Here is a 25,181-nt window from a genome sequence, read left to right as displayed (position 1 = left end):
TGGTCTTTGTGATGGACTGGGCTATGTTCACAACTCCTTGCTGTTTCTTGTGGTCCTGGGCAGAGCACTTTCCATACCAAGCTGTGATGCATTTGGATTGGATGCTTTCTGTGGTGCATCTGAATGGATAGGGTATCTGTGGTGGAGTGAAGCCACGCTTGCCATGTTAATTCTGCTGTTTATAGGGCTGTCAGGTTGATAGATGAATAAGGGCAGTTAGAGGCAGAAAACAAGAGGATATGTGGAAACTCTGGAGTGCCAGTCAGAGATGTTGCAGAGACATCAAACCAAAAAGAGCACATCAGGCACAGCTCATCAGTCAGTGTAAGTGGAGAGAGTAAGGTTATCTATATTACAGATGGATAACCTTACAGCAGAACTGGCTAATTTTCATAGACAACTGGGGGCAGCACGGTGGCACAGTTCGTCAAGCTGCTGCCTCACAGCTCCAGAGACCCAGGTTCGATCCCGACCTCTGGCGCTGCCTGTGTGGAGTTTGCATGTTCTCCCCGTGACCGCATGGGTTTCCCCCGGGTGTTCTGGTTTCCTCCCGCACCCCAAAGACGAGGTTCATTGGCTGTTCTTAGTTGCCCCTAGTGTGTAGGTGAGTGGTAGAACGGGGGAGGGAGAGGGAGTAAGGAGGAAGTTGAGGGGGAATATAAGGAGAATACAATGGGATTGGCGTCGGATTAGTAACTACTGTAATTCGGTACTTGATGGTCGACGTGGACGCAATGGGTTGAAGAACATAAGAAATAGGAGCAGGAGGAGGCCATCTGGCCCGTCGAGCCTGCTCCGCCATTCAATAAGATCGTGGCTGATCTGGCCGTGGACTCAGCTCCACCTTCCCGCCTTTTCCCCATAACCCTTAATTCCCCTGCTATGCAAAAATCTATCTAACTGTGTCTTAAATATATTTAATGAGGTAGCCTCTACTGCTTCCCTGAGCAGAGAATTCCACAGATTCACTGATCTCTGGGAAAAGCAGTTCCTCCTCATCACCATCCTGAATCTACTCCCTTGAATCTTGAGATTATGCCCCCTAGTTCTCGTCCCACCTACCAGTGGAAACAACCTCCCTGCCTCTATCTTATCTCTCCCTTTCATAATTTCATCTTTCTACAAGATCCCCTCTCACTCTTCTGAATTCCAGCAAGTATAGTCCCAGACGATTCAATCTCTCGTCATACGCTAACCCCCTCATCTCCAGAATCAACCTGGTGAACCTCCTCTGCACCGCCTCCTAAGCCAGTATATCCTTCCTCAAGTAAGGAGACCAGAACTATATGCAGTACTCCAGCTGTGGACTCACCAGTACCCTGTACAGTTGCAGCATAACCTCCCCGCTCTTGTTCAATCCCTCTAGCAAGGAAGGCCAACGTTCCATTTGCCTTCTTGATAACCTGTTGCACCTGCAAACCAACCTTCTGCGATTCATGCACCGGCACTCCCAAGTCCCTCTGCACAACAGCATGCTGCAATCTTTCACCATTTAAATAATCATCTGATCTTCTATTTTTCCTTCCAAAGTGGATGACCTTGCATTTACCAGTATTGTACTTCATCTGCCAGACCTTTGCCCACTCACTTAACCTGTCTATATCTCTCTGCAGACTCTCTGCATCCTCTGCACAATTTGCTTTTCAACTCAGTTTAGTATCATCAACAGACTTGGATGTGTTACACTCGGTCCCCTCTTCGAAATCATTAATGTATGACTGTGAAGTGTTACTCCTCAGGCTTACATTGGGCCTCACTGCAGACAGGCAGGCCAAACATTACTCCAAGAACTCATTCATTGGGATGGCAGCACTGGCTGTGAATGGGCCATGCTCCTTGGAAAGGCTTTGCCGCGGTTGGACCGATTGTCGGTCAGTGTACGAGCCAAGGAACCGATTAACCTTCTTTGACGTTAAAGTTGCAGTCAACATTCCTACAGCTGAGCTTAAAATGGGCCATTAGAGGAGTTCATGCAGCAGCTGTTGTAGCATTAGAGGTCATTTTGAATGCAGCCTTTACATGTTGTAAATTTGAAACAATATTAGTCGGATCCCAGCTAGAAGATGACCTAAAAGTCTGAAACATTTTTGTGATATTACATTTAATAAAGATAAATATTTCAAACTTAAAAAGGCAGCTCCTTTTCTTGACTGCCGTGGCTTGTTACTGAACTAACTCTCAGACTTAATGTTAGTTTGGGGAGTAAAGCGGGCTTGCGGCCAAGATCCAAACAAAATAAAATGTCTGATTGCCTTTAGTTGGATGGATGTTAGAATCATAGAACCATACAGCGTGGAAGCAGGCCCTTCAGCCCACTGAGTCTGTGGTGACTATCAACCACCCACTTACACCCATCCTACACTAATCCCATTGTATTCTCCCCATTTTCCCCTTAACCTCTACCCTGCTTCCTATCACTCACCTACAGACCATTTACAGTGGCCAGTTGACCCACCAACCTGCATGTCTTTGGAATGTGGGAGTAAACTGGAGCACGCAGGGGAAACCCCACCCCCATTCAAATTAAACCATAAGGTATAGGAGCAGAATTAGGCCATTCGGCCCATCGAGTCTGCTCCGCCGTTCAATCACGGCTGATTCTTTTCTCAACCGAGTTCTCCCGCCTTCTCCCCGTAACCCTTAACCCCCCCCCCCCCTTACCAATCAAGAACCTATCAATCTCTGCCTTACGTACACCCAATGACTTGGCCTCCACAGCCCTCTGTGATAACACATTCCACAGATTCACTGCCCTCTGGCTGAAGAAATTCCTCCTCACCTCAGTTCTAAAGGGACATCCCTTTATTCTGAGGCTGTGCCCTCGGATCCTAGACTCTACTACCTGAAACATCCTCTCCACGTCCACTCTATCCAGGCCTTTCAGTATTCCATAGGTTTCAATAAGATCCCCCCCCATCCTTCTGAACTTCATCGAGTACAGGCCCAGAGACATCAAACGCTCCTCATACATCAAGCCTTTCACTCCTGGGATCATTCTTGTGAACCTCCTCTGGTCCCTCTCCAGGGCCAGCACATCTTTCCTTAGATACGTGGCCCAAAATTGCTCACAATATTCCAAATGCCGTCTAACCAATGCCTTTAAAAGCCTTGGTTTTATTTTCAAGAACGACATGGATTTACAAAAATAAAGTGCCGCAGAATCTGAAACTCTGAATTAAAGGCAGAAAATACTCAACCGGGCAGGTAGTATCCATGGAGAGAAAAACAAGAGTTAACATTTCAGAAAATGTTAGGGATAAACAGGTTTTAAGATGCAGAGGAAGGGGGGAGGTGTGCTGGAGGTTATGGAGAGATCAGAATGTGGATGGAGAGTTAATGTAACAGGTGACCATCACCTCAACATCACACCCACACCTTGAATGGAACAAAAACAGAAAATGCTGTCAGGCAGCATCTGTGCAGAGAGAAACAGAGTTAATGTTTCAGGCCAATGGCCCTGAACAGAGGGGTTTTACAAAGCAGTCACCCTACCTGCTGTTTGCCTCAGAGGAGACTGGATGGTGAGACAGAGATTTCTCCTGCTACTACAAGTGATAAGTCTAAAATGTAAATGTTGCTTATGAGTAGTTAGAAAATACTTGAAGAAGGCGAGCTCCAAGCAGTGCACGCCACTTCCTCTGTGTGGTGAATAGCCCGTTCCCAAATTGTGAAGTCTTTCCAGCTTTTGGTGCTTTTCAAGGTCTGGAGTGTTAGGGCAGAGCAAGCAGTTTGCTGAGCATTTTTGTGACCTCCCAGGTCCAGTGCAGCACAGCTGGATGATGAGAGAAACTTCCTCCACGGAGTCAAAAAGTTATACAACACGGAAACAGGCCTTTCGGCCCAACTCATCCATGCCAACCAAGATGTCGATCCAAGCTGGTCTCATTTGTCTGTATTTAGCCCATATCCCTCTAAGTCTTTCCTATCCATGCACCTGTCTAAATGTCCCTTACATGTTGTAATTGTAAATGCCTCAATCACTTCCTCTGGCAGCTTGTTCCATGTACCCACCACCCTCTGTGTGAAAAACTTACCCCTCGAGTCCCTTTTAAATCTTTCCCCTCTCACCTTAAATCTCTCTCTAGTTTTAGACTCCCCTACCCAGGGGAAAGGACTGTGACCATTCACCTTATCTATGCTCCTCATGATTTAAAACCTTCTATCAGGTCACCTCTAACCCCCCAGTGCCCTAACCTTCAGGGGGAGACACTCCCATCAAACTCGTCTGGGCTTTCTGGGTCTTCCATTTCTCTCCCAGCCAGATTGCATGACCCGGGTTCAATTCTGACCACTGTCTGTAAGGAGTTTGTACGTTCTCCCCGTGACTGCATGGGTTTCCACCGGGTGCTCCGGTTTCCTCCCACATTCCAAAGACATACAGGTTAGGAAGTTGTGGGCATGCTATGTTGGCACCGGAAGCGTGGCGACACTTGCGGGCTGCCCCAGAATCTTCTACACAAAAGATGCATTTCACTGTGTTTCTCAATGTGCATGTGACTAATAAAGAAATCTTATCTTATTCTGCTACTACTTCCTCCCAAAAACCAATAGTTACATCCAGCTCTTCTGTCTCCATGGTTACCATTGATGGTCACCTGAGAGTTGCAGCTCGTGATTATGAAGTTATCTCGTGTGAGTTTTATTGATAATGTGTTAGGAAACCTGCAGCTTGACTCATCACAGGACGATGCTACCCTTTTGTTCCAATGCGTTAACTACTGCCCCGCCTCCCCCATTTCCATGGAGGGTGCTCGCGATGTTAATTATCACAGTGCCACCAGCAAGAGCTGATGTGTCTCAGGGGCTGAATAGAGATGGAATCTCTCAGAGCACATCATTCCAATAAATATAGCGTTTGCAGTCAGCATCACAAGCTGCAAAGGTGGTCCTCACACTGCCCATGAAATACGAGGCATATTTGTGTCTCTGTAGGGTGTTTTTAACCAGAGCCAGTCATTGACAACAGGAAGGGGGATGGTGCACATACTCCTGTCCACATCAACGGTGCTGAGGTCGAGAGGGTTGAGAGCTTCAAGTTCCTGGGAGTGAACATCACCAGTAGCCTGTCCTGGTCCAACCATGGAGACACCACGGCCAAGAAAGCTCACCAGCCCCTCTACTTCCTCAGGAGGCTAAAGAAATTTGGCACTTCCCTTTTGACCCTCACTAATTTTTATTGATGCACCATAGAAAGCATCCTATCTGGATGCATCACAGCTTGGTATGGCAACTGATCTGCCCGGGACCACAAGAAACTGCAGAGAGTTGTGGACACAGCTCAGCCCATCACGGAAACCAGCCTCCCCTCCATGGACTCTGTCTATACTTCTCACTGCCTCGGTGAAGCAGCCAGCATAATCAAAGACCCCACCCACCCTGAACATTCTCTCTTCTCCCCCCTCCCATCAGGCAGAAGATACAAAGGCGTGAAAGTACGTACCACCAGGCTCAAGGACAGCTTCTACCCCGCTGTTGTAAGACTAACGAACAGTCCCCTAGTAGAATAAAATGGACTTTTGACCTCTCAATCTACCTCGTTTTGACCTTGCCCCTTATTGTCTGTCTGCACTGTACCTTCTCTGTAACTGTAACACTTTACTCTGCATTCTGTATTGTTTTACCTTGTACTACCTCAATGCACCACTGCAATGAATTGATCTGTATGAACAGTATGCAAGACACATTTTTCACTGTACCTCGGTACATGTGACAATAATAAACCAGTTTACCACATGGGTCAAGTTATCGGCAGCAGCTCTGGTGTGTGGGGGAGATGATGAGGTCCACCTTCAGATGATCCCCTGGGCTCTGGACGTTCTGTGAGGATTCCTGCATTTACCACACTCTCAGGTGGTCCCTGACTCAAACTGTCATCACTACGTTTGCGCAGTTGAGAATAACCCATTTATCTGCGCTGTCTTCATTCCAATGGGTCTGTGGAGAATTGAACACCAGCAGCCATTCATCAACCCAGGTGCCACACACCCCCTGCATTCTCCTAAAGCTCTCTTCCTCTTCCTCCTGCTGATGGGGTGATTTATGACAGTTGTATCTTCAACAGAGCAGCCGTTGTTTTGAGTGCTAAAGCCTTCCCATTTAGACTTTGCCATCCCTTCAAAGCGACTTTGGAATTTGTATGGAAGTGAGCAGCTTCAGTTTTCTATTTCTTACACAGTGATCACAGGCCCATCATCACAAGTTCTGGCCCCGAGGTACAACAAACAATCTGCTGGGGGAGCTCAGCGGGTCGAGCAGCATCTGTGGGAGGAAAGGAATTGTCGACGTTACAAGTTAAGACCCTGAACTGGACTTCTCTTGGGCTTCGATCTGAAACGAGAATAATTCCTTTCCCTTCCGTCCCCCCACAGATGCTGCTCGACCCGCTGAGTTCCTCCATCAGATGGTTTGTTGCTCCAGATTCTAGCATCTGCCATCTCCTGTGGTCCTGTGCTGATTCCAGACAATGGAATCCATGATTGTAACCATGGCAACAGAGTATACCTCAGCTAAGCATTAAACCTTCTCTTTCCGGGTATCTTCTTCCACGCTGAAGCAGGGGGTCTCTGTGTACTTATTTTCAAGTAGAGTTATTGCTTGGAAGTTGCAGAGCATGTTAGGTAATATCTGTGGCCAGTGGCGTATCTGAAACTAGCGGACACACTGCATGTCTCGTCTTATTACTCCCACACTAGGTAGGAACTCTCAGCAGGTCAAGCAGCACCTGTGGAGAAAGGTTCAGAGTTAGTCCTCAAGGGCTGTTGGAACTGTTTGTTCTTCAGTACTGCCACCTGACCTGCTGAGACTTTACACCATTTTCTCTCCCAGAGAATTTTGGAGGCTGTTTCTCGATGAGATCATCGCACAGTGGCACAGCTGGTAGAGCCTCTACCTCACCGTGCCAGAGACCTGGGTTCGATCCTGACCTCGGGTGAAAAAGTGGAGTTTGCACTTTTTCTCTGTGACCACATGGGTTTCCTCTAGGTGCTCCGGTTTCCTCCCACATCCCAAAGATGTGTGGGTTGGTAGATTAATTCGCTGCTCTAAATTGTCCCTGGAGTGTAGGGATTAATGTAGGATTAGCACAAAATGGGTGGTTGATGGTCAGTGTGGACTTGAGGGGCTGAAGGGCCTACTTCCACTGCAATACCAGTGGTGGAATTGAGAGATACCAAACTGCAGATGCTGATAATTTGAATTTAAACAGAGGTTCTTGGAAGTACTCAGCAGATCAGGCAGCTTCTGTGGAGAGAGAAACAGAATTAATGATACAGGTTGATGGCCAAACTGGCCAGTACTGACACGAACTGGAAAGGTTGGTTATCTGAAATCATTGAATTCAATGTTAAGTTCTGAGGGCTGTGGCACACATTGAATTGTTAACTTTTCTCATTTCTGATGAAATGTTAACTGCTTCTATCTCCACAGATGCTGCCTGACCTACTTGAGCATTCCCAGCCTTTTATTTCAGATTTTCAGCATCTGTAGTTATTTTGCTTTTGGATTACAGTGGAGGAGAAGCCTTTGAGATGGTGGACTTACCTTCCATGTTTAGAAGTTAAGACTTTCCGTACTTCTTGTCGACATTATGCACTACCCATACACATTATCATTGCAGGTTACTTTTGTTGCAGTTATTGATGTGTATGAAGATGGTGAAGCTGGACTTCTTCTCTGTTATAACTGTAAGTCAAAGCATTTCATGTGGTTGCTTGCATATATCAGAATTCTTTTATAATTTATCTAATTGCTGCGAAGGTTTATCTCCTCTTCAGTTTTCTGTGGTTGTAGATTGTATGTATGTTCTTTCTTGAGGTTGGGTAGGGTAGTGTCAGAATAGTGAGGCAGCATTTCGATTTAGACCATAAGACAAAGAAGCAGAAGTCGGCCATTCGGCCCATCGAGTCTGCTCCACTATTCTGTCATGAGCTGATCCATTCTCCCATTTAGCCCCACTCCCCCTTCTTCTCACCATAACCTTTGATGCCCTGGCTACTCAAATACCTATCAATCTCTACCTTAAATACACCCAATGACTTTGCCTCCACAGCCGCCCGTGGCAACAAATTCCACAGATTCACCACTCTCTGGCTAAAGAAATTTCCCCGCATCTCTGTTTTGAATGGGCGCCCTTCAATCCTGAAGTCATGCCCTCTTGTACTAGACTCCCCTACCACGGGAAACAACTTTGCCACATCTGCTCTGTCTAGGCCTTTTAACATTCGAAATGTTTCTATGAGGTCCCCCCTCATTCTTCTGAACTCCAAGGAGTACAGCCCAAGAGCCATCAAACCTTCCTCATATGTTAACCCTCTCATTCCTGGAATCATTCTAGTGAATTGTCTCTGAACCCTCTCCAATGTCAGCACATCCTTTCTTAAATTTAAATCCTGTGTCTCAAATTTTACTTTGTTGCTTTTCGGTCATTGACTTGCCTGTCAATACTACTGTTGGGCAAACAATCTGCTTTGGACCAGGATTGCAATTACTCCCGTAGCTCTTCAGAAGGCTGCCTGGTAAGGTGCATTGAGGTTACAGAGTACCTTGCAACCATTGATCTCAGAACATTGACAGCAGGTTGGCACAGTCTACCTGCCTGCCATCCAGGCAGTGGAACGTTAACGATTAATGCATTAATCATTTCTCTTCAATTTCACTTGCTTTACGTTCCCTCTGCCTTCACAAATGTCTCCCCTTATATGACAGAAATTACAAAGCTATTGAATCAAATTTCTATGCTTTCAAATATTTTGAGGTTATCTTTGTAGATCTCTACCAAAGTAAGCATTAAACAGTTTTCTTCGGTGTTTTTTAAAACTGTTTCAGTGAATTTCGGTGCCATAAAGTTGAGAAAAGTTAGTTTAAAATTTAACTTGAGCGATTTTCTCACCTGCCAGCTCTGTCTACCTTTGTGGTATCATCAGCACCACAGGGCATTTGTAGGTTGCAACTCTCCTGTCATTAGACAATGGTGAACTGCAAACAACTGTCTTATTTTAGGTTTCTGCACACAGTTATTTTGCTGTACAGTGAAAATTAAACCCTTGCAGAACTCTTTACTTATACATTTATGCTCAAATGCTCCCATGGTCTCACCCATCCTCAGCTCTGTAATCTCCACCCTCTCAGCCCTTTGAGTTACCTACATTTCTTCAACTCTGGGAATTTGATCATCCCAAGTTTAATTGCTCTCCTAATGGTGGCCTTGTCTTCAGCTGACAAAGCAAGCCCCGGGATTCCCGCCCCAGCCCTCTTCACCTTTCTTTCTGGCTTCCAGACACGGTGTAAAACCTAATTCTTTGCCCAAGCTCTTGGTCACCTCCACTATAGTGTCATAGAGTCATACAGCACAGAAACATCAAACACTATTTACACCAATCCCATTTCTCATCCTTATGTGGCTCAATATCAGATTTTGTTTAAAGTGTTCGTGGCACACTTTGTTACATTAGGGATGCTCTGTAAATGTAAGTGTGGCTATGTTAGTGTTCCAAGGTTCAGTTATGAACCACACACCAAGGCAGTTCTAATTGCATTCATTGAAAACAGTCTCAGTGCTCCTGGTGTCACCAGAGCTATAAATGTTGCTGACTTTTCCTCTCTTCCTGAAAAGAATTTTGACCAGTTCAAATCCTAAATAATTCCAATTTGGAGTAATCTACTGGGCAGCCCATAATCAACGTCAACAGGATTGGTAACATTATCAGTCTGGGCCTGTAGTCCTTGACATGAGGCAGCACAGTGGCGCAGCTGGTAGGGCAGCTGCCTCACAACTCCAGACCTCAGGTACTATCCTGACCTCAGGTACCATCTGTGTGGAGTTTACACGGTCTCCCCGTGACCGCCAAGTGCTCCACTTCCTCCCGCATCCCAAATATGTGCAGGTTGTTAGTTTAATTGGCCACTGTAATTTGTCACTGTAATTTGTGGTAGTATCTGGGAGGAGTTGATGGGAATGTGGACAGTAAAATCTGGGATCAGTGCAGGATCAGTGTATTCCAGGTACTCACCACTCTCTGGGTGAGAAAGGTCCCCCTCAGATCCCCTCTAAATCTTTTATCCCTTACCATAAATCTATGTCCTCTGGTTTTATCTTCCTCTGATATTGGAAAAGATTTCTTGCAGTCTACCCTATCTATACCCTTCATAATTTTATATACCTCAATCATATCCCCTCCTAACCTTCTCCACTCCAGGGAGAACAGACCCAGCCTTTCCAGTCTCTCCTCATAACTGAAATGCTCCATCCCAGGCAACATCCTGGTGTACCTACTTTGCATCCCCTCCAACATTTATCAAATCCTTCCTATAGTGTGGTGACCAGAATAGAACTAAGTACTTCAGTTGAGGTCTGACCAATATTTTATAGAGTTGGATCATAACCTCCCTGCTCTTGAATTCAGTGCCCCGACTAATGAAGGCAGCACGGTAGTGCAGCAGTTAGCATAACACTATTACAGCGCCAGCGACCTGGGTTCAATTCCCGCCGCTGTCTGTAAGGAGTTTGTACGTTCTCCCCGTGTGTCTGCGCGGGTTTCCTCCGGGTGCTCTGGTTTCCTCCCACATTCCAAAGACGTACAGGTTAGGAGTTGTGGGCACGCTATGTTGGTGCTGGAAGCGTGGCGACACTTGCGGGCTGCCCCCAGCACATCCTCAGTAACGCAAAAAGACGCATTTCACTGCGCGTTTCGATGTACATGTGACAAATAAATAAATATCTTATCTTATGTGCCTTCATAACCACATTATCTACCTGCGCTGCCACATTCAAGGATGTTTGGACTTGTAACTGAGGTTCCTACCATTCGTAGTGTATGTCCTAGCCTCATATTTATCTGGATTAAACTCCATCTGCCATTCCTCAGCCCACTTCACCAACACATCGATCTCACCCTGTAGCCTAAGACTGTCCTCCAGAGTAGCAGCAACTCCACCAACCTTCATGACATCTGCGAACTTGCCGATCTTGCCTCCTTATATTCCTGCACATTGCACATTTTCCGAGTTTCCTCAGATGAGTGTCATTCAATGCAGAGCACAGTCTCCCAGTAAAATGCCTGAACACTGCACTGCTTCAAAATCTATTTGCATTGCCTACTCTACATGAAACTTGGAACATGACAGTCTAAGCCTGTAAACAAAAGCTATTTTGAAAGTTATGACAACTTTGGTTAACTGGAGAAACTGGAGTTATTCTCCTTAAAATTGTGAAGATTCACAGGAGGTTTAGTGGAGGATTTCAAAGGAATGAAGGCATTTGATAACAGAAACTGTTTCCATTGGCATGTATTGATAACAGACGACAGAGATTCGAGGTAAGGTAACCAGCAAGAGAGATCGGGCTGATCATTGAGCTGAGTGATAAAGCCTCCGCTGCCTGAAAGGTGATTAAATCAGGATCACAACTTTCAACAGGCAATTGAACAAATATGTCCAGGATCAGAGGCAAAGGGTTTTTCAGGGGGAGCAGGGCTGTGTAGATAGTTGGTTAGCACTTCTAAAGAGATGGCACAGGCCAGATGGGTAAATGCCCCCCTTCAATGTGTGGGATCCTACTTTCAGAATGCTTTGCTTTGTATGTTTGTTGCACAGAGTGAGGAATGTTGGATTAAGGCCATTCCTACCTCTACCTATCTTCAGTTTATGGGATGTGAATGTTGCTGCCGGGACCTTGAGAAAGTGGTGCTGAGCCCCTTCCTCGAATCACTGCGGTCCATCTGGAGCGGGCAATGAGTTCCAGGATTTAGACCCAATGGCGATGAAGGAACAGTGATACATTTCCAAGTCAGGACGGCATGCAGGGTGGAGGGAGACCCTGCAGGCAGTGATGTTCCCACTTTCCTCTGGGTCATAGAGGTTGAGGTTTTGTATTTAATTCCAGTCAACAATGAAGTGATACAGTGTTCCTTTGTTGCGTTGCAGATGTCTGCTACTACAAGAAGGTGTGTCCCTTTAACGGAGGCTCTCCATTGTTGCAGCCGTCAGCTTCTGACTTCCATTTCAGCTGGAACCAGGTTCCGAACTCTATAGGTATAAACACCTTTTATCCCAGGAGCCTTGTTAATTATAAGTTGCTTCAGAGAGCAATTATTGAAGATTTTCTAAAGATATTGCTTTTTGTTGCTTAGCAATTGAGATTTAATTGGCTGATGCGTGAAAGCAAAGAAGGGAATTAAACTTTTGAGATGAAACTTGTTTTCCAGTGAGCAGAGTTAATGAAGTGCTTTCACTTATCACTTGTTCTCGGGGCTGCATCAACCCTGTGAGTAGTTGTTGGGAGATTCAGTGTTTGTGGCTGGAGTGTACAGTGCTTCCTCAGAATTGAAACCAGATAGCTACAGACCTGGTCACTCCAAGCACAAGGGTGTGGAGTCTCCAAGAGATGCTGACCAACTCTCCCCCGAGCTAGTGACTGCAGACTTCAAACTGCCCCATTCCTCCATCCACTGTGGCAACGCAACCCTGTCGGGCAATTCTGCCCACCTTCACTGACAGATTCCTGGTGCCGCACCCAGGGATAGACCTGTCCGCACTGGGAGAGGCAACTGGCAAACCGGTTGACATGGAAAATGCTCCTACTGACAAACTGGCCCCCACTGACAAACTGTCCACACTGCCCCTCCCCCATAGTCCCCCACACTGACCCCCCCCCACACACACTGGCACTCCCCACAGTCCCCACACAGACCCCCCCACAGTCCCCCACATTAACCCCCCACACTGACACCCTCAATAACCCCCCCTACACTGGCACTCCTCACATTGACACCCCACAGCCCCCCCCCACTGACCTGCCCCTCAATGACCTGCCCCACATTGACCCCCCTCCACAGTCCCCCACATTGATCCCCCCCTCCACAGCCCCCACATTGACATCCCCCACACTGACCACCGCCCATAGTTCCCCACACTGACACCCCCACACTGACCACCCCCCCCCACATACAGACTCTCTCCCCCCACACTGAGACCCCACATTGACACACTTCTACATTTACACTCCCCTCCCTTAGTCTGGGAAGTCCCTAATTCAACATCAGCCACTCTGGACATCCTCAGGCCTCCTCTTCCCAGAGACTGCGGGCTCCCAGCATTAGCTCAGCAGCCGTCTAACTGCATCTTGCTGCGTCAGTTCACTGTTTGTTGGTGTTCACTCCTCTGCTGTGGACTTCACATCAACACCGTGACTCTCCTCCTGTGCCCTCCCACTTCGCTCAAGAGGAACACGCTGGGACGCAGTGGGAAAGTCAGGTAATCTCCTGGTAACGTCATTGTTAACCTTTCCTTCCCACAGTCTGTGCGTTTCCTTACATCTTGGCCTTCACCACTGATTCCATTGAGATTCGGCTGGTAGTAAATGGAAACCTTGTCCACACGGCTGTAATGCTTGAACTCCACCTCACAGCATCACAGGTATGAGCCGCTGGTGCAGACCATATCTTTGCATTTGTGCGTATTTAGAAACTGTAACATGACCAGAACTTAGGATATCTGTAAATGGTGGAAGTATTTAATGGTCAGAAAGCTTTACAGACTGATGCAAATGCATTTAAAAATGAAAGCACCAAGGATGTGTGAGATTGTGCTGCACTGTGTGCGAGTGTATATATGTGCGCAACATGTTCATACGTGTCTGTGCTCCATGTTCATTCATGTGTCTATGTGCACACATGTGTGTATGTGCATGCACCATGTTCATTTATGTGTCTGTGTGTGCACACACGTGTTTATTCATGTGTGCGTGTGCTGTTAAAACCATGACATGTTCACTGGAGAATGCTGTGTATTTCTGAGAGTAAATAAGAATTAGTAGTTTCTGCTCATCACGTTTAGGAGCCAGAGCTGGGAAAAACTTTTCCAAACAACAAGCCTGCGCTGAACACCCAGCACTGGGACCCATGGTGTGCAGCCCCACTCACCAGCAGCTGAATGCCTCGCGCACAGACCTGCTGTGTTAAGTTAAAACAAGTCCCGACCCGACTGTTGCCAATCAGAACCCAACCTGACCCAACTGTGCCAGTCGAAACTCGACTTCTCCACGGCCAATCGGAACAGGGCTTGGCCATGGCCAATACCTACAGGAGGGATCTATTGAGCTCTGATCGAGGAGCCGGGCTCTGTCCTTGTCCGTACCTTTGTAGTAACTTCAGGAATAACTGCTGCTGTCCAACTCCTGCCCACCTTCTCTCAGTCTATCCTCTACCACAGGTCATCCAAAATTCTGCTGCTCTTCTCCGAACTCATATTAAATCCCACTCTCCCCTATCCTCATTGACCAATCACTGGATCCCACTTGAGCACCACCTCGGTTTGAACATTTTCACCCTCGTTTTTACACTCATCAATGTCCTTGCCCCTCCCTGCCTCTGTAACCTCCTCCAGCCCTGCAACCCTCTGAGATCTCTGCCCCCTTCCAATTCTGGTCTCTTGAACGTCCCCCTGAATTTATTTGCTTTAAGTTGGCACCTGTACCTTCAGCTCTCGAGCTCCCAGGCTCTGAAATCCCCTCTGTAAATCTTTCCAACTTTAAAATGCTCCTTAAAGCCTATTGGTTTGACTAAGCATTTGGCCATCTATCCTAATATTTCCTTATGGGCTGTCAGAGTATATAGTGTCCTGTGAGACACTTTGGGACATTAAAGATGTTGTATATCTGGAACTTTTGCTTTTAATTACAATCACAGATAATTCCTGTTGCAGAAGTATTGCTGATGTTGGTCACTGGTATATGCAAGTACATAGAACACTACAGCACAGTACAGGCCCTTCGGCCCACAATGTTGTGCCGACATTTTATCCTGCTCTAAGATCTATCTAACCCTTCCCTCCCACATAGCCCCCTATTTTTCTATCATTCATGTGTCTTTCTAAGAGTCTCTTAAATATACCTAATGTATCTGTCCCCACAACCTCTGCAGGCAGTGCTTTCCAAGCACCCACCACTCTCTGTGTAAAAAAACTACCCCTAACATCCCCCTTATACCTTCCTCCAATCACCTTAAAATTATGTCCCCTCGTGTTAGCCATTGTCACACTGGGAAAAAGTCTCTGACTGTCCACTCGATCTATGCCTCTTATCATCTTGTAAATTAAATACCACAGATGCTGGAAACCTGTGATAAATTAATTCTGTACAGAGTGCCCTAATGCCCATGTGGAACTATTGGGTCAAGGCATCTCAGTGTAGGTGGAATCGTACCAGCAGTCTGGGCTGAGGTCATTCCATTCCCATCACGACCTCCCTTCCCCTCAAAGGAAATATTCACCCCCGGAGCCGACTGTTGTTCCTCCTCTATCTTTTCAGTCAGACATCTACTTTACATCCGCTGCTGCTTCGATGAATGCAACTTCCTGTGGCAGCTCGAAGGAGGCAAGTTCGCAGAGTTCTCCACAAACACCAACAGGTCAGGAGATGCCTGTCCTCCCCTCCTCTCAAGGTGAAGGTAAGCACGAACATGCCCCTCCTCCAGATGCCTGAAGACTCGATGGGGATTTAAATCTGGAGGATTAAGGGTCATTTCTCTTCATTGTAATGGACTCCCTCAGAGGCATCAGACAGGGGGAGAGGAGCCATTGATAGGAACATGTAGCAGAGGCAAGGTGTGACGAAGAGGAGAAGGCTCTAGGACGTGACTTTCAGATCAGGTCGAATCCTGGAGGGAGGCAGTTTGGTGTGGAGGCAGTGGAGGGAGCCTTGGGATAGTCGGAAACTTGAGGGAGATGTGGACGGACAATGTGGCGGAGTTGGAATTAATCAGTCTTGGTCAAGTGCCAAGTATCGAGGGCGAGAGATTTGGGCTTGAATGTTTGCGCCCAAAATGGTCCATGAGGTAAGATAAGATTTCTTTATTAGTCAAATGCACATCGAAACACAGAGTGAAATACATCTTTTGCGTAGAGTGTTCTAGTGGCAGCCTGCACGGTAGTGTAGCGGTTAGTGTAACGCTATTACAGCGCCTATGACCCAGGTTCAATTCCTGCCGCTTTCTGTAAGGAGTTTGTACGTTCTCCCCGTGTCTGTGTGGGTTTCCTCTGGGTGCTCCGGTTTCCTCCCACATTCCAAAGACGTACGGGTTAGGAAGTTGTGGGCATGCTATGTTGGCGCCAGAAGCGTGGCGACACTTGTGGGCTGCCCCAGAACACTCTACGCAAAAGATGCATTTCACTGTGTGTTTTGATGTACATGTGACTAATAAAGATATCTCATCTCAAGTGTTGCTACACTTCCGGTGTCAACATAGCGTGCCCACAACTTCCTAACCCGTACGTCTTTGGAATGTGGGAGGAAACTGGAGCACCCGGAGGAAACCCACACAGACACGGGGAGAACGTACAAACTCCCTCCAGACAGTGGCTGGAATTGAACCCGGGTTGCCGGCGCTGTAATCGCGTTACACTAACCGCTACGGATAGCGCATCGATTACTTCACAACTGTGCTAGTGTACGACCTCCAGCAACTTGCCAGTGAGCCATGCAGTGAAGCCCACCAATAAAGAGGTCATGCTGACCTTCAGCTAACCCTAACCCTAGTAGGAGAGGGTAGTGGTTTTGAACATGGTCCCAGGTAGCATCACACTGCTCCTTGGTCCGGCCCCTGAATGGGTCAAGGAAAAAACCTGCCTCCTTCTTTGCTTGGTTGCTGTGACGCCTCTAAAACTTGCTGGTCTGTACACAACAACCCAGAACTTTGACCAACAAGCATCAGGCTCCTGATGCAGGAGTCAGGCTCCTGAAGAGGATAAACCACTTACTTCATTGGGTGCCTTGGGTTACCAGAACACTTCCAGATGACCTGGGCTCACATAACCTGACCCCAGTTTGTGTCCAGATATCAGGCCTGATGAATCTCATCTCTGGGTCCAACAGATGATGGAGAATGTGTGCTGCTGGTCCCATTCTCTTCTAGTTCCTTGAAGGACCTATCTGCTTAACTCCTCTCTCTTACTCTTTCCCCATAGCCCTGCAGACTCTCCCCCTTCAAATATTTAACCAATTTTCTTTTGAAAAGCTATCATCAACTCAAGGAGTTTTGAATAAGTTCCAGGATTTTATGTCAGAAACACAGTCTGACAACACAGAAGCACTCAGCTGGATATTTGAACTCAAAATGTTGAAGGATGATAAAGATATTTTGCTGATTGCAATTGAGGAATCCAATTGATTGCAAGACTGTTGCCCATATCTGCCAACTCCACTGCTATTTTGGGAAAATGTTTATTGGCATTATTGCCAATAGTATAATGTTTTGCCCTGCCGAAGTTCCAATGAGATCACAAAGAGAGATTCCCATCCTGCAATACAGCTATTGATTTAAAGTCTCATGCCGTTCCAAAGCAGCAAATTAGTCACGTACATTGGACTTTTGAATTTAGTTATATCATGGGAGCTTGTTTGTATCTTGGGGTTGTCCATAAGTCAGGTGTTTGTAACACAAAGACGGTTTGTACAGGCACTCTGTTACTTAAGGGTTCTGTCCCTGAGAATTGTCTATAAGCCAATTTCTCGGAAAGTCAGAAATGTCCATTTTTGTTTACAGCTACTCGTATGATGTCCCTCTGTGCACATTTGCAATAAATCTTTTGTTTCATTGAATAATCACACCAACACTACCCATAATTAAACTACTGGAACATATACTGTATCCACTTAATAATGAATACCACAAAACATTGTGTTATTACTTATTACTATCTTGAACAATGCTTTAATAATGTATGGGAGAATTTGCGTAAAGTTAGATTTCTATAATTCAGGTCATCCATTACCCAGGGAGCCCTTGTTTAGATTTTTGCTGATGCTTCGAAATGGGTGATATCAGATCAATTACCTCCTATGCACTGGAGTGCCATAACCTTGCCATCTTATGTTATTCTTGTGCTACATGGTTGCATTTTCCTTTTAAGAACACAGCACGTTGTCACTTTAAGGACACGATGCCTAATTCTGAGCATGTTCAGTATCTCAGGAGTGGCGATGAAGAAAAGCGACCATCGTTTCCAGTAAATCTGTACAATTAATCCTGAATGTATGGGCTGAAAACCATCTGAGTAGCACACACCGTGTCATCCCGAGATTTCTAGCTTAAGAGTAAAAGTGTAAGCTGCTGTACCAAGAATGCAGAGGCTGAATGTATCTACTTGCACGTCACCTCATTCCATTTTTGGTGGACCTCGCTCCCACCCAACTGGGACCTGTTCTCAACCTTCTCTCTGTGCCTACCTTCAGGTGACTGAGGAAATCCAAGGATGTTTACTCCTCCCAATCTTCTCCCCCCCCCCTCCCTCCCCAGATCTCTATTTGCCACCTGTTCCTCACAAGGACCTCAGCCTTAGGGAGAGGTAATCTCTCCGAGGGAGAGGATACATCTCTGTTACAACATCTATAAAGACTCAGAAAGTTGGAAGCCTCTGGAAGAATTTCTCAGGGATTGGGATTGGCACTGAGCCATTGGGGAATTATCTGGAGTTCATAGAGGAACACTTAAGGAAGGAACAAAAGAAGAGGAGTGACATTTCAATCTGATTTCAAGGCATACATGGAGCCAACTGTGCATTTTATAGATTAAACTCCATCAGGTCAGCCTGATGGACAAGCCAACTCAATCCCAAGTGGTGCCCAGAGCTGAAATAGAATCTCATGTAATTCCAGTGATTGAAATCTAGGCCCTACATTATTTGCCAATTGGATTAGTGTATGTTTTACTTCAAGTTTTCATCATGTTTAAAGTATTGGGAGGCCAATGCCAGGGACATTTTTCCCGCTAACCAGAGCAGTGTGCCCTTGCAATTCTAATAAAAGTTGTTGTGTGCGTCATCTAGCCACAGATACAGCAAGTGAGTATGGTACTGCAGCAAATACTAAATTCTTCAGAAGTTTGCCAAGGGATCCAATAAATCAGAGATTGGAACAGCTGCTTGCAACAATAGTTATTAACAAGGCAACACTTTGTGCAAGCAGTGGTGTTTACATTGGCTATTGGACATAAATAGTAGACCTAAGCTCTGGTTTGGCCACATCTGGAGTATTGCATTCAATTCTGGTCGCCCCATTATAGGAAGGATGTGGAGGCTTTGGAAAGGGTGCAGGACGCTGCCTGGATTAGAGGGCGTGTGCTATAAGGAGAGGTTGGACAAACTTGGGTTGTTTTCTCTGGAGCATCGGAGGCTGAAGGAAGACCTGATAGAAGTTTATAAAATTATGAGAGGCATAGATGGGTAGGGAGCTGGTTTCTTTTTCCCAGGGTTGAAATGTCTAATATCAGAGGGCGTGCATTTAAGCTGAGAGGGGAAAAATTCAAAGGAGATGTGTGGGGCAAGTTTTTTTCACACAGAGAGTGGTGGGTGCCTGGAATGTGCTGCCAGGGATGGTGGTGGAGGCAGATACAATAGAGACACTTAAGAGGCTCTTAGATAGGCAGATGAATGTGCAGAGGACGGAGGGATATGGACCATGTGCAAACAGACAGGATTAATGGTCATTAGCTTAATTAGTTCAGCACAACATTGTGGGCCTGTTCCCGTGCTGTACTGCTCTATAAGCACTTAGCTTTCACAGCACCCGATTACATTGTGCACTGTGTTCCCACCAAGTGAGAGTGTGTGTGGCAGTCTCACTGAACAAGGGACGGGGATTTACAGGGAGGAATAACTCAGTATAACCCATCAACCATGTACTAACTTAATTGCTCTTGTTCCCAGTTAAGTTCTTGGTTCTAAAATTCCAATCCTTGTTTTCAAATCCTTCCATGATTTGCTCCTTTTCCCTATCTGATAGTTTTATAATCCTAGACCAGACAGAAGATTTCAGCTACAAGGTTAGACTGAAGCAGCTGGCGTTATTTTCCTTGAGGAAAGGGGTTGAGAGGAGATGCGATGGGGCTGGATGAGCTTGTGACTGGTTAGGTAGTGTAAATAGAGGGAAGATGTTCCCATCAGAGATGGATCAAGGACTACAGGATAATTTGTTGCCGGGGGGTGGGGGGGGAGGGGTTGAGGAAAAATGCTTTTACACAGAACCATTATCGTCTTTAGCTCACTACACGTAGGGATGTTGGAAACAAGGTCATTAATAGTGTTCAAATGGGCTTTATTAAGCCCCCGAGATAATAATTTGGAGCACTGGGGTAATGGCTGTACTAGCAGTCAGTGGGCTGAATGGCCTCCTCTGGTGCTGAAACAGGAACCTCTGAGACACCTGCACTGCACTGCCATTGGCAGCCATGCCTTCTGCTGCTCAACTCCAGAACTCCCTGGCTAATTTCCTCAGCCTCTCTACCCTGCTCTCAGATGCTTCTTTAAACCATTTCTGTGGACGAGCTCTAGATAACCTAAGCTGATAATGCCATTATCAATCTTCACCGGACATCACCCCTCTGAAGCACTTGGATCTCTTCTGCTCTACAAGTGAGATAAGATGAGATAAGATAAGATAAGATAAGATATATTTATTAGTCACATGTACATCGAAACACACAGTGTTCCAGGGGCAGCCCGCAAGTGTCGCCACGCTTCCGGCACCAACATTAGCATGCCCACAACTTCCTAACCTGTACATCTTTGGAACGTGGAAGGAAACCGGAGCACCCGGAGGAAACCCATGCAGTCACGGGGAGAACGTACAAACTCCTTACAGACAGTGGCCGGATTTGGACCCGGGTCGCTGGCACTGTAAAGCGTTACGCTGACCGCTACACTACTGTGCCTGGAGGGGTGTTGTTGGGAGGGAGAGGAAAATGTGTCTTAAATTCATTGGTGGTCAAATAGAACATTTTAGATGGGCAAAACAAGCAGAACATGTTTAGATTTATTCCTCTAAAGTATTCAGAAGCCTTACTGTGTAAAATCATGCATTAATGTCTTTGGTGTAGAAGATGCTCCTTCACCATTAAGTACACCAGCCCACTCAAAACCCTCAGTCTGCAGATTTTACAGAGGCAGATCTTTGATCCCGAGCTAAGTATATCGTCCTTTTAATTTGGAGTGTTTTGCTACATTCACCCACAGAAAAGGGAGCAGGAAAACGTTAACATGACACAACCAGAACAATTACCTCTTGCCGATCCTTTGTTTTCCCTGAAGTTGTAAAGTTGCTGCTGTCATGGCATCACAAAGTCACACAGCACTGAAACAGGCCCTTCAGCCCACTGAGTCGATGCTGACCATCAAGCACCCATTTATATTAATCCTCCACTCATCCCATTCTATTTCCCCCCTATTCCAGTTAACTCCCCCAGGTTCTATTTACACACTCGGGGCATTTACAGTGGGACAGTTAATCTACTTGTCTTGAGATCCTCCTGTAACTTGAGCAGATTTGTTTTATTTTGACAGTCTGTGCTGACAACCCGACCTCAGCTGATAAGTTAGATGCAGGCTGGGATGTTCAACCAGCCTTGAAGCAGATTGTACAACAACAATTTATTCCAGTCTATTTAAAGCATCCAAGAAGGAGAAAAACTCCAACAGCCTCTCCTATCATAACCTGGACGCATTTGCCAAAGGAGGAGGCTACAAACACATTTAATCTCTTGCTGTTTAATTACAAGGTGGGCATGATTGGGTAATTCCACTGTCAGTCAAGCCTCATAATCTTTCTAGGTTTGATTGATAGGGGAATTATCCAATCATCCAGATGCTATAATTAAAATCAAAAAATTGCAGATGCTGAAAATTTAAAACAAAGGCAGAAAATGATGGAAAGACTCAGCGGGTCAGGCAGCAATTCACTTGCACTTCTCCCAGCTTAATGTCTTGCTTTAGACCTCGCCACGTGTCCTCCTCTTCACTGGGGAAACCTAACGTTGGTTGCGAGACCACTTGCAGACAACTCTGTTCAGTCCATAAGGTGAAGCTGAGCATCCTGTCACTTTAATTCTCCACCCTCTCCCACTCTGACTTCTCTGCCCTCTTCCTCTTACGCAGTCCTAACAAAGCCCAATAGAAGCTTGAGAAGATAAGAGAAGATCTCTTTATTAGTCACATGTACATTGAAACACACAGTGAAATGCATCTTTTTTGTGTGGAGTGTTCTGGGGGCAGCCCACAAGTGTCGCCACGCTTCCGGCACCAACGTAGCATGCCCACAACTTCCTAACCCGTACGTCTTTGGAATGTGGGAGGAAACCAGAGCACCCGGAGGAAACTCACGCAGTCACAGGGAGAACGTACAAACTCCTTACAGACAGTGGCCAGAATTGAACCTGGGTCACTGGCGCTGTAAAGCGTTACACTAATTGCTACGCTACAGTGTCTCTTCTTCTTTCTAGGTGCGTTTCAATCCCACAGGGACGCAACCTCGAATTTAACATTCAGATAACCAACCTTTCCAGTTTGTGGCAGAACTGGTTGGTTCTGGTGTAAGAACAAGGAATACAGGGTGTGCTCAGCTGATCAGGTTGCACCTGCAGTGGAAGGGAGGCAGGACTGACATTTCGGGTTGATAATCTTTCAAGGTGGGGGTCTCACTAATCTGGGGAATTACCTGTATTTCCTCCTCTTCAGTTGCTGCCTGATCTGCTGACTGTTTCTGGCATTTTCTGCTTTTGTTTCGGATTTCCAGCATCTGCATCGCTTTGCTTTTCAATCCCTGGCTATTTTCTTCTCACCGCAGAAGCTGCCTGACTTGCAAAGCTCTCCCATCACCCCTTTATTCCAGACTTCCAACTCTGTTCTCAAACTCAAAAGTTCCAGCAGGATGTCTTCCCTCCATCCCGCTCTCTATTTACACCTCTTCCAGACACGGTAGCTGCCATTAACAAGCCTTCGGCTCCCCCTCCTGGTTGACAACAGTCTTTGTCACTCAACTTCTCTTGGTCCCCACCCTCTGCTCTCTCAACCTTGCCACCTTCTCTGCAGATTTAGAAGTTTCTCTCTTCCCTGCTGCCTTCGTGGTGAGTATTTCAGCATTTTCCCTTTTCCTCGATGCCAGTCTTATTGCAATCCAGGAAAGAATTTCCAAAGAGCAATAGCAAGATGCGAATTATAAAAGAAACTGTCGGTCGAATACATACTGAACCAATCACAGAAAACCATCTGTTATACACTCCAAGTCTAGAAGACATTTTCAAGAAACTTTAGGAGATGACAAGCTTCAAACTGGAAAACCTCGGGATGGAATCCAGCGGTTATGTTCGGATCCCTTGAGCAGGAACCTCACTGGAGTCTGTGGCATCAGTAAGGGAGCACCTCATGAGTAGGGGGCAAGTCCTTTAAGCATCTCTCTGATGGCCACCCACTCCACACCATCTCTGCCATCCATGTGCTTTTAGTGGGATTGCCCAGGTCCTGACCTTGATCTGGATGCTCCAAGCTACAGGGCTGTGGAGGAGGTTATGGAGGCAGAGAGGGATAAGCTCATCGAGGAATTAAAGAAACAGTGCAGCTGAAATCCCTCTTTGCTGGAACCATTCTAGGATCCTAGGGCTGGAACCAGATCTCACAGGTAGGGAGCAGGGATGGATTCGAAAAGAAGGCTGGGAATATTTAAACCCAGGAATTGCTTAACCAGGGGTCATCAGCAAGGGTAGAGACGGCGGGCTCTGGTACCACCTAATAAATAGCAGATAACAACCTGCTTTGCAAGGCCGCTGCCCCTTGTTCAATGATACTTGGTGACAAGGTGTGGATCATTTGCAAAAGGATGTTGTGAAAGTATCTGGTGGCTTATAAGTGCAACCAGCTCCATTAAAAAACAGGTGAACCATTGCAGTTAACTGGCCTGACCTGAACTGCCCTTCTAGGACCCACTTACGCACAGGGAATCTATTGCTCATTCATTCAGTTGACCTGTTGGTTTCCTTCAGTCCCCCAGGACATGACAGAGTGAGTGACAGTAACACACCACAACGGGAGTTCTGGCCCAGGATGTAATCACGCCCATCACCATCTTATTTTTCATCCCAAAATTCCAGCTGTTAGAGACCAGTTTCTTCCCCTTGTTGGCCAGTGGTATCCTTTCCCACAACTGTTGGACATTGATCCCACAGCAAAATTACGATCAGCTTCCCCGCTTGATAAATGTTGCCCAAGAACTTAGATAGGGAGCAGTAGAAATAACGAATGGCTTGCATCTTGAAGGCAGGCAGAGGCTGAGGGGTTGGCTGGTCTTGGAATACTCACCACAGTGGACAGTCCAGAGAGATAATCCATTACCATCGTATGAAAATCAATTGCATGGAAAGGATCACCTCAACGACGTACATTTGGCACCGATTTTATGGCCACTTGGAGTTTGTCATATCTGCGAATATTGTACATTCTTCAATCAAATATCCTCACTAACAAGAGAGCAGAGTTTGTCAAGCCACTTACTTAAGCAGCTCTTCACCATCTTCATCTCCAGATGGAAGTTCTGCTGTTAAAACCTGTTGGTAGCATAAGGAGATGGAGGGACTTAGCAATGGGTTTTAATGGAGGATGGTAATTAGATAAGATATCTTTATTAGTCACACGTACTTCAAAACACACAGTGAAGTGCCTCTTTTGCGTAGAGTGTTCTGGGGGCAGCCCGCAGGTGTGGCCACGCTTCCGGCGCCAACATAGCATGCCCACAACTTCCTAACCTGTACATCTTTGAAATGTGGGAGGAAACCGGAGCACCCAGAGGAAACCCACGCAGACACGGGGAGAACGTACAAACTCCTTACCTGCAGGTGCTGATGTCCAGAAGAGATAATAGACTCCTCCACAGTACTAGTAACACTGACTCCATAACTAGGAGTTTCACCTTTTGTTTATGAAACTGAATTATTGCTCTGTACTTTAAAATTAACCGACAATGTCTTAATTTTGGATTTCTTCCGTTTCCGTTACAACACAGTGCAAGAAGCCCAAAGAAATGTTTGCATTTATAAAACAACTTTTACAATCTCAGGACATCCCAAAGCACTTCATAGTGTATGAATTGTAGGGTAATGGAAAGATAGCGGTCAATTTAGGCATAGCAAGCTCCCACAAAGAGCAGTGTGACTATGACTGGAACACCAATGATTTTGGTTGAGAGGTAAGTCCTGGCTAGGGTCATCAATAACTTCCCTGGCCTTCGAAGCAGTTGAAGGGATCTTTAATCACCACCTGAGAGAGCAGACACAACCTCAGTTTAATGTCTCGTCTGAGAGGTTAAAACTCTGACAATGCAGCTCCCCCTCAATACCACACAGGGCTGTCAGCCTAATTTTTTATGAAGC

At 46.2% G+C, this 25,181-nt stretch overlaps 1 protein-coding gene across 3 annotated transcripts in view; it reads left to right on the top strand.

Moving 5' to 3' along the window:
* Positions 1 to 25,181, top strand: part of garnl3 (GTPase activating Rap/RanGAP domain like 3) — a 351,911-nt gene that overhangs the window by 307,537 nt on the left and 19,193 nt on the right. For all 3 annotated transcript variants that reach the window (XM_052036962.1, XM_052036963.1, XM_052036964.1), the window contains 4 exons: positions 7,616 to 7,682; positions 11,920 to 12,027; positions 13,292 to 13,410; positions 15,302 to 15,440. In XM_052036962.1, coding sequence (XP_051892922.1) covers positions 7,616 to 7,682; positions 11,920 to 12,027; positions 13,292 to 13,410; positions 15,302 to 15,440 — 433 coding nt within the window. The remainder of the gene's footprint in view (positions 1 to 7,615; positions 7,683 to 11,919; positions 12,028 to 13,291; positions 13,411 to 15,301; positions 15,441 to 25,181) is intronic.

Source organism: Pristis pectinata, chromosome 23 (genome assembly GCF_009764475.1).
Source record: "Pristis pectinata isolate sPriPec2 chromosome 23, sPriPec2.1.pri, whole genome shotgun sequence".
Lineage (NCBI taxonomy): Eukaryota > Metazoa > Chordata > Chondrichthyes > Rhinopristiformes > Pristidae > Pristis > Pristis pectinata.
This window is presented reverse-complemented; position numbering and strand designations above follow the sequence as displayed.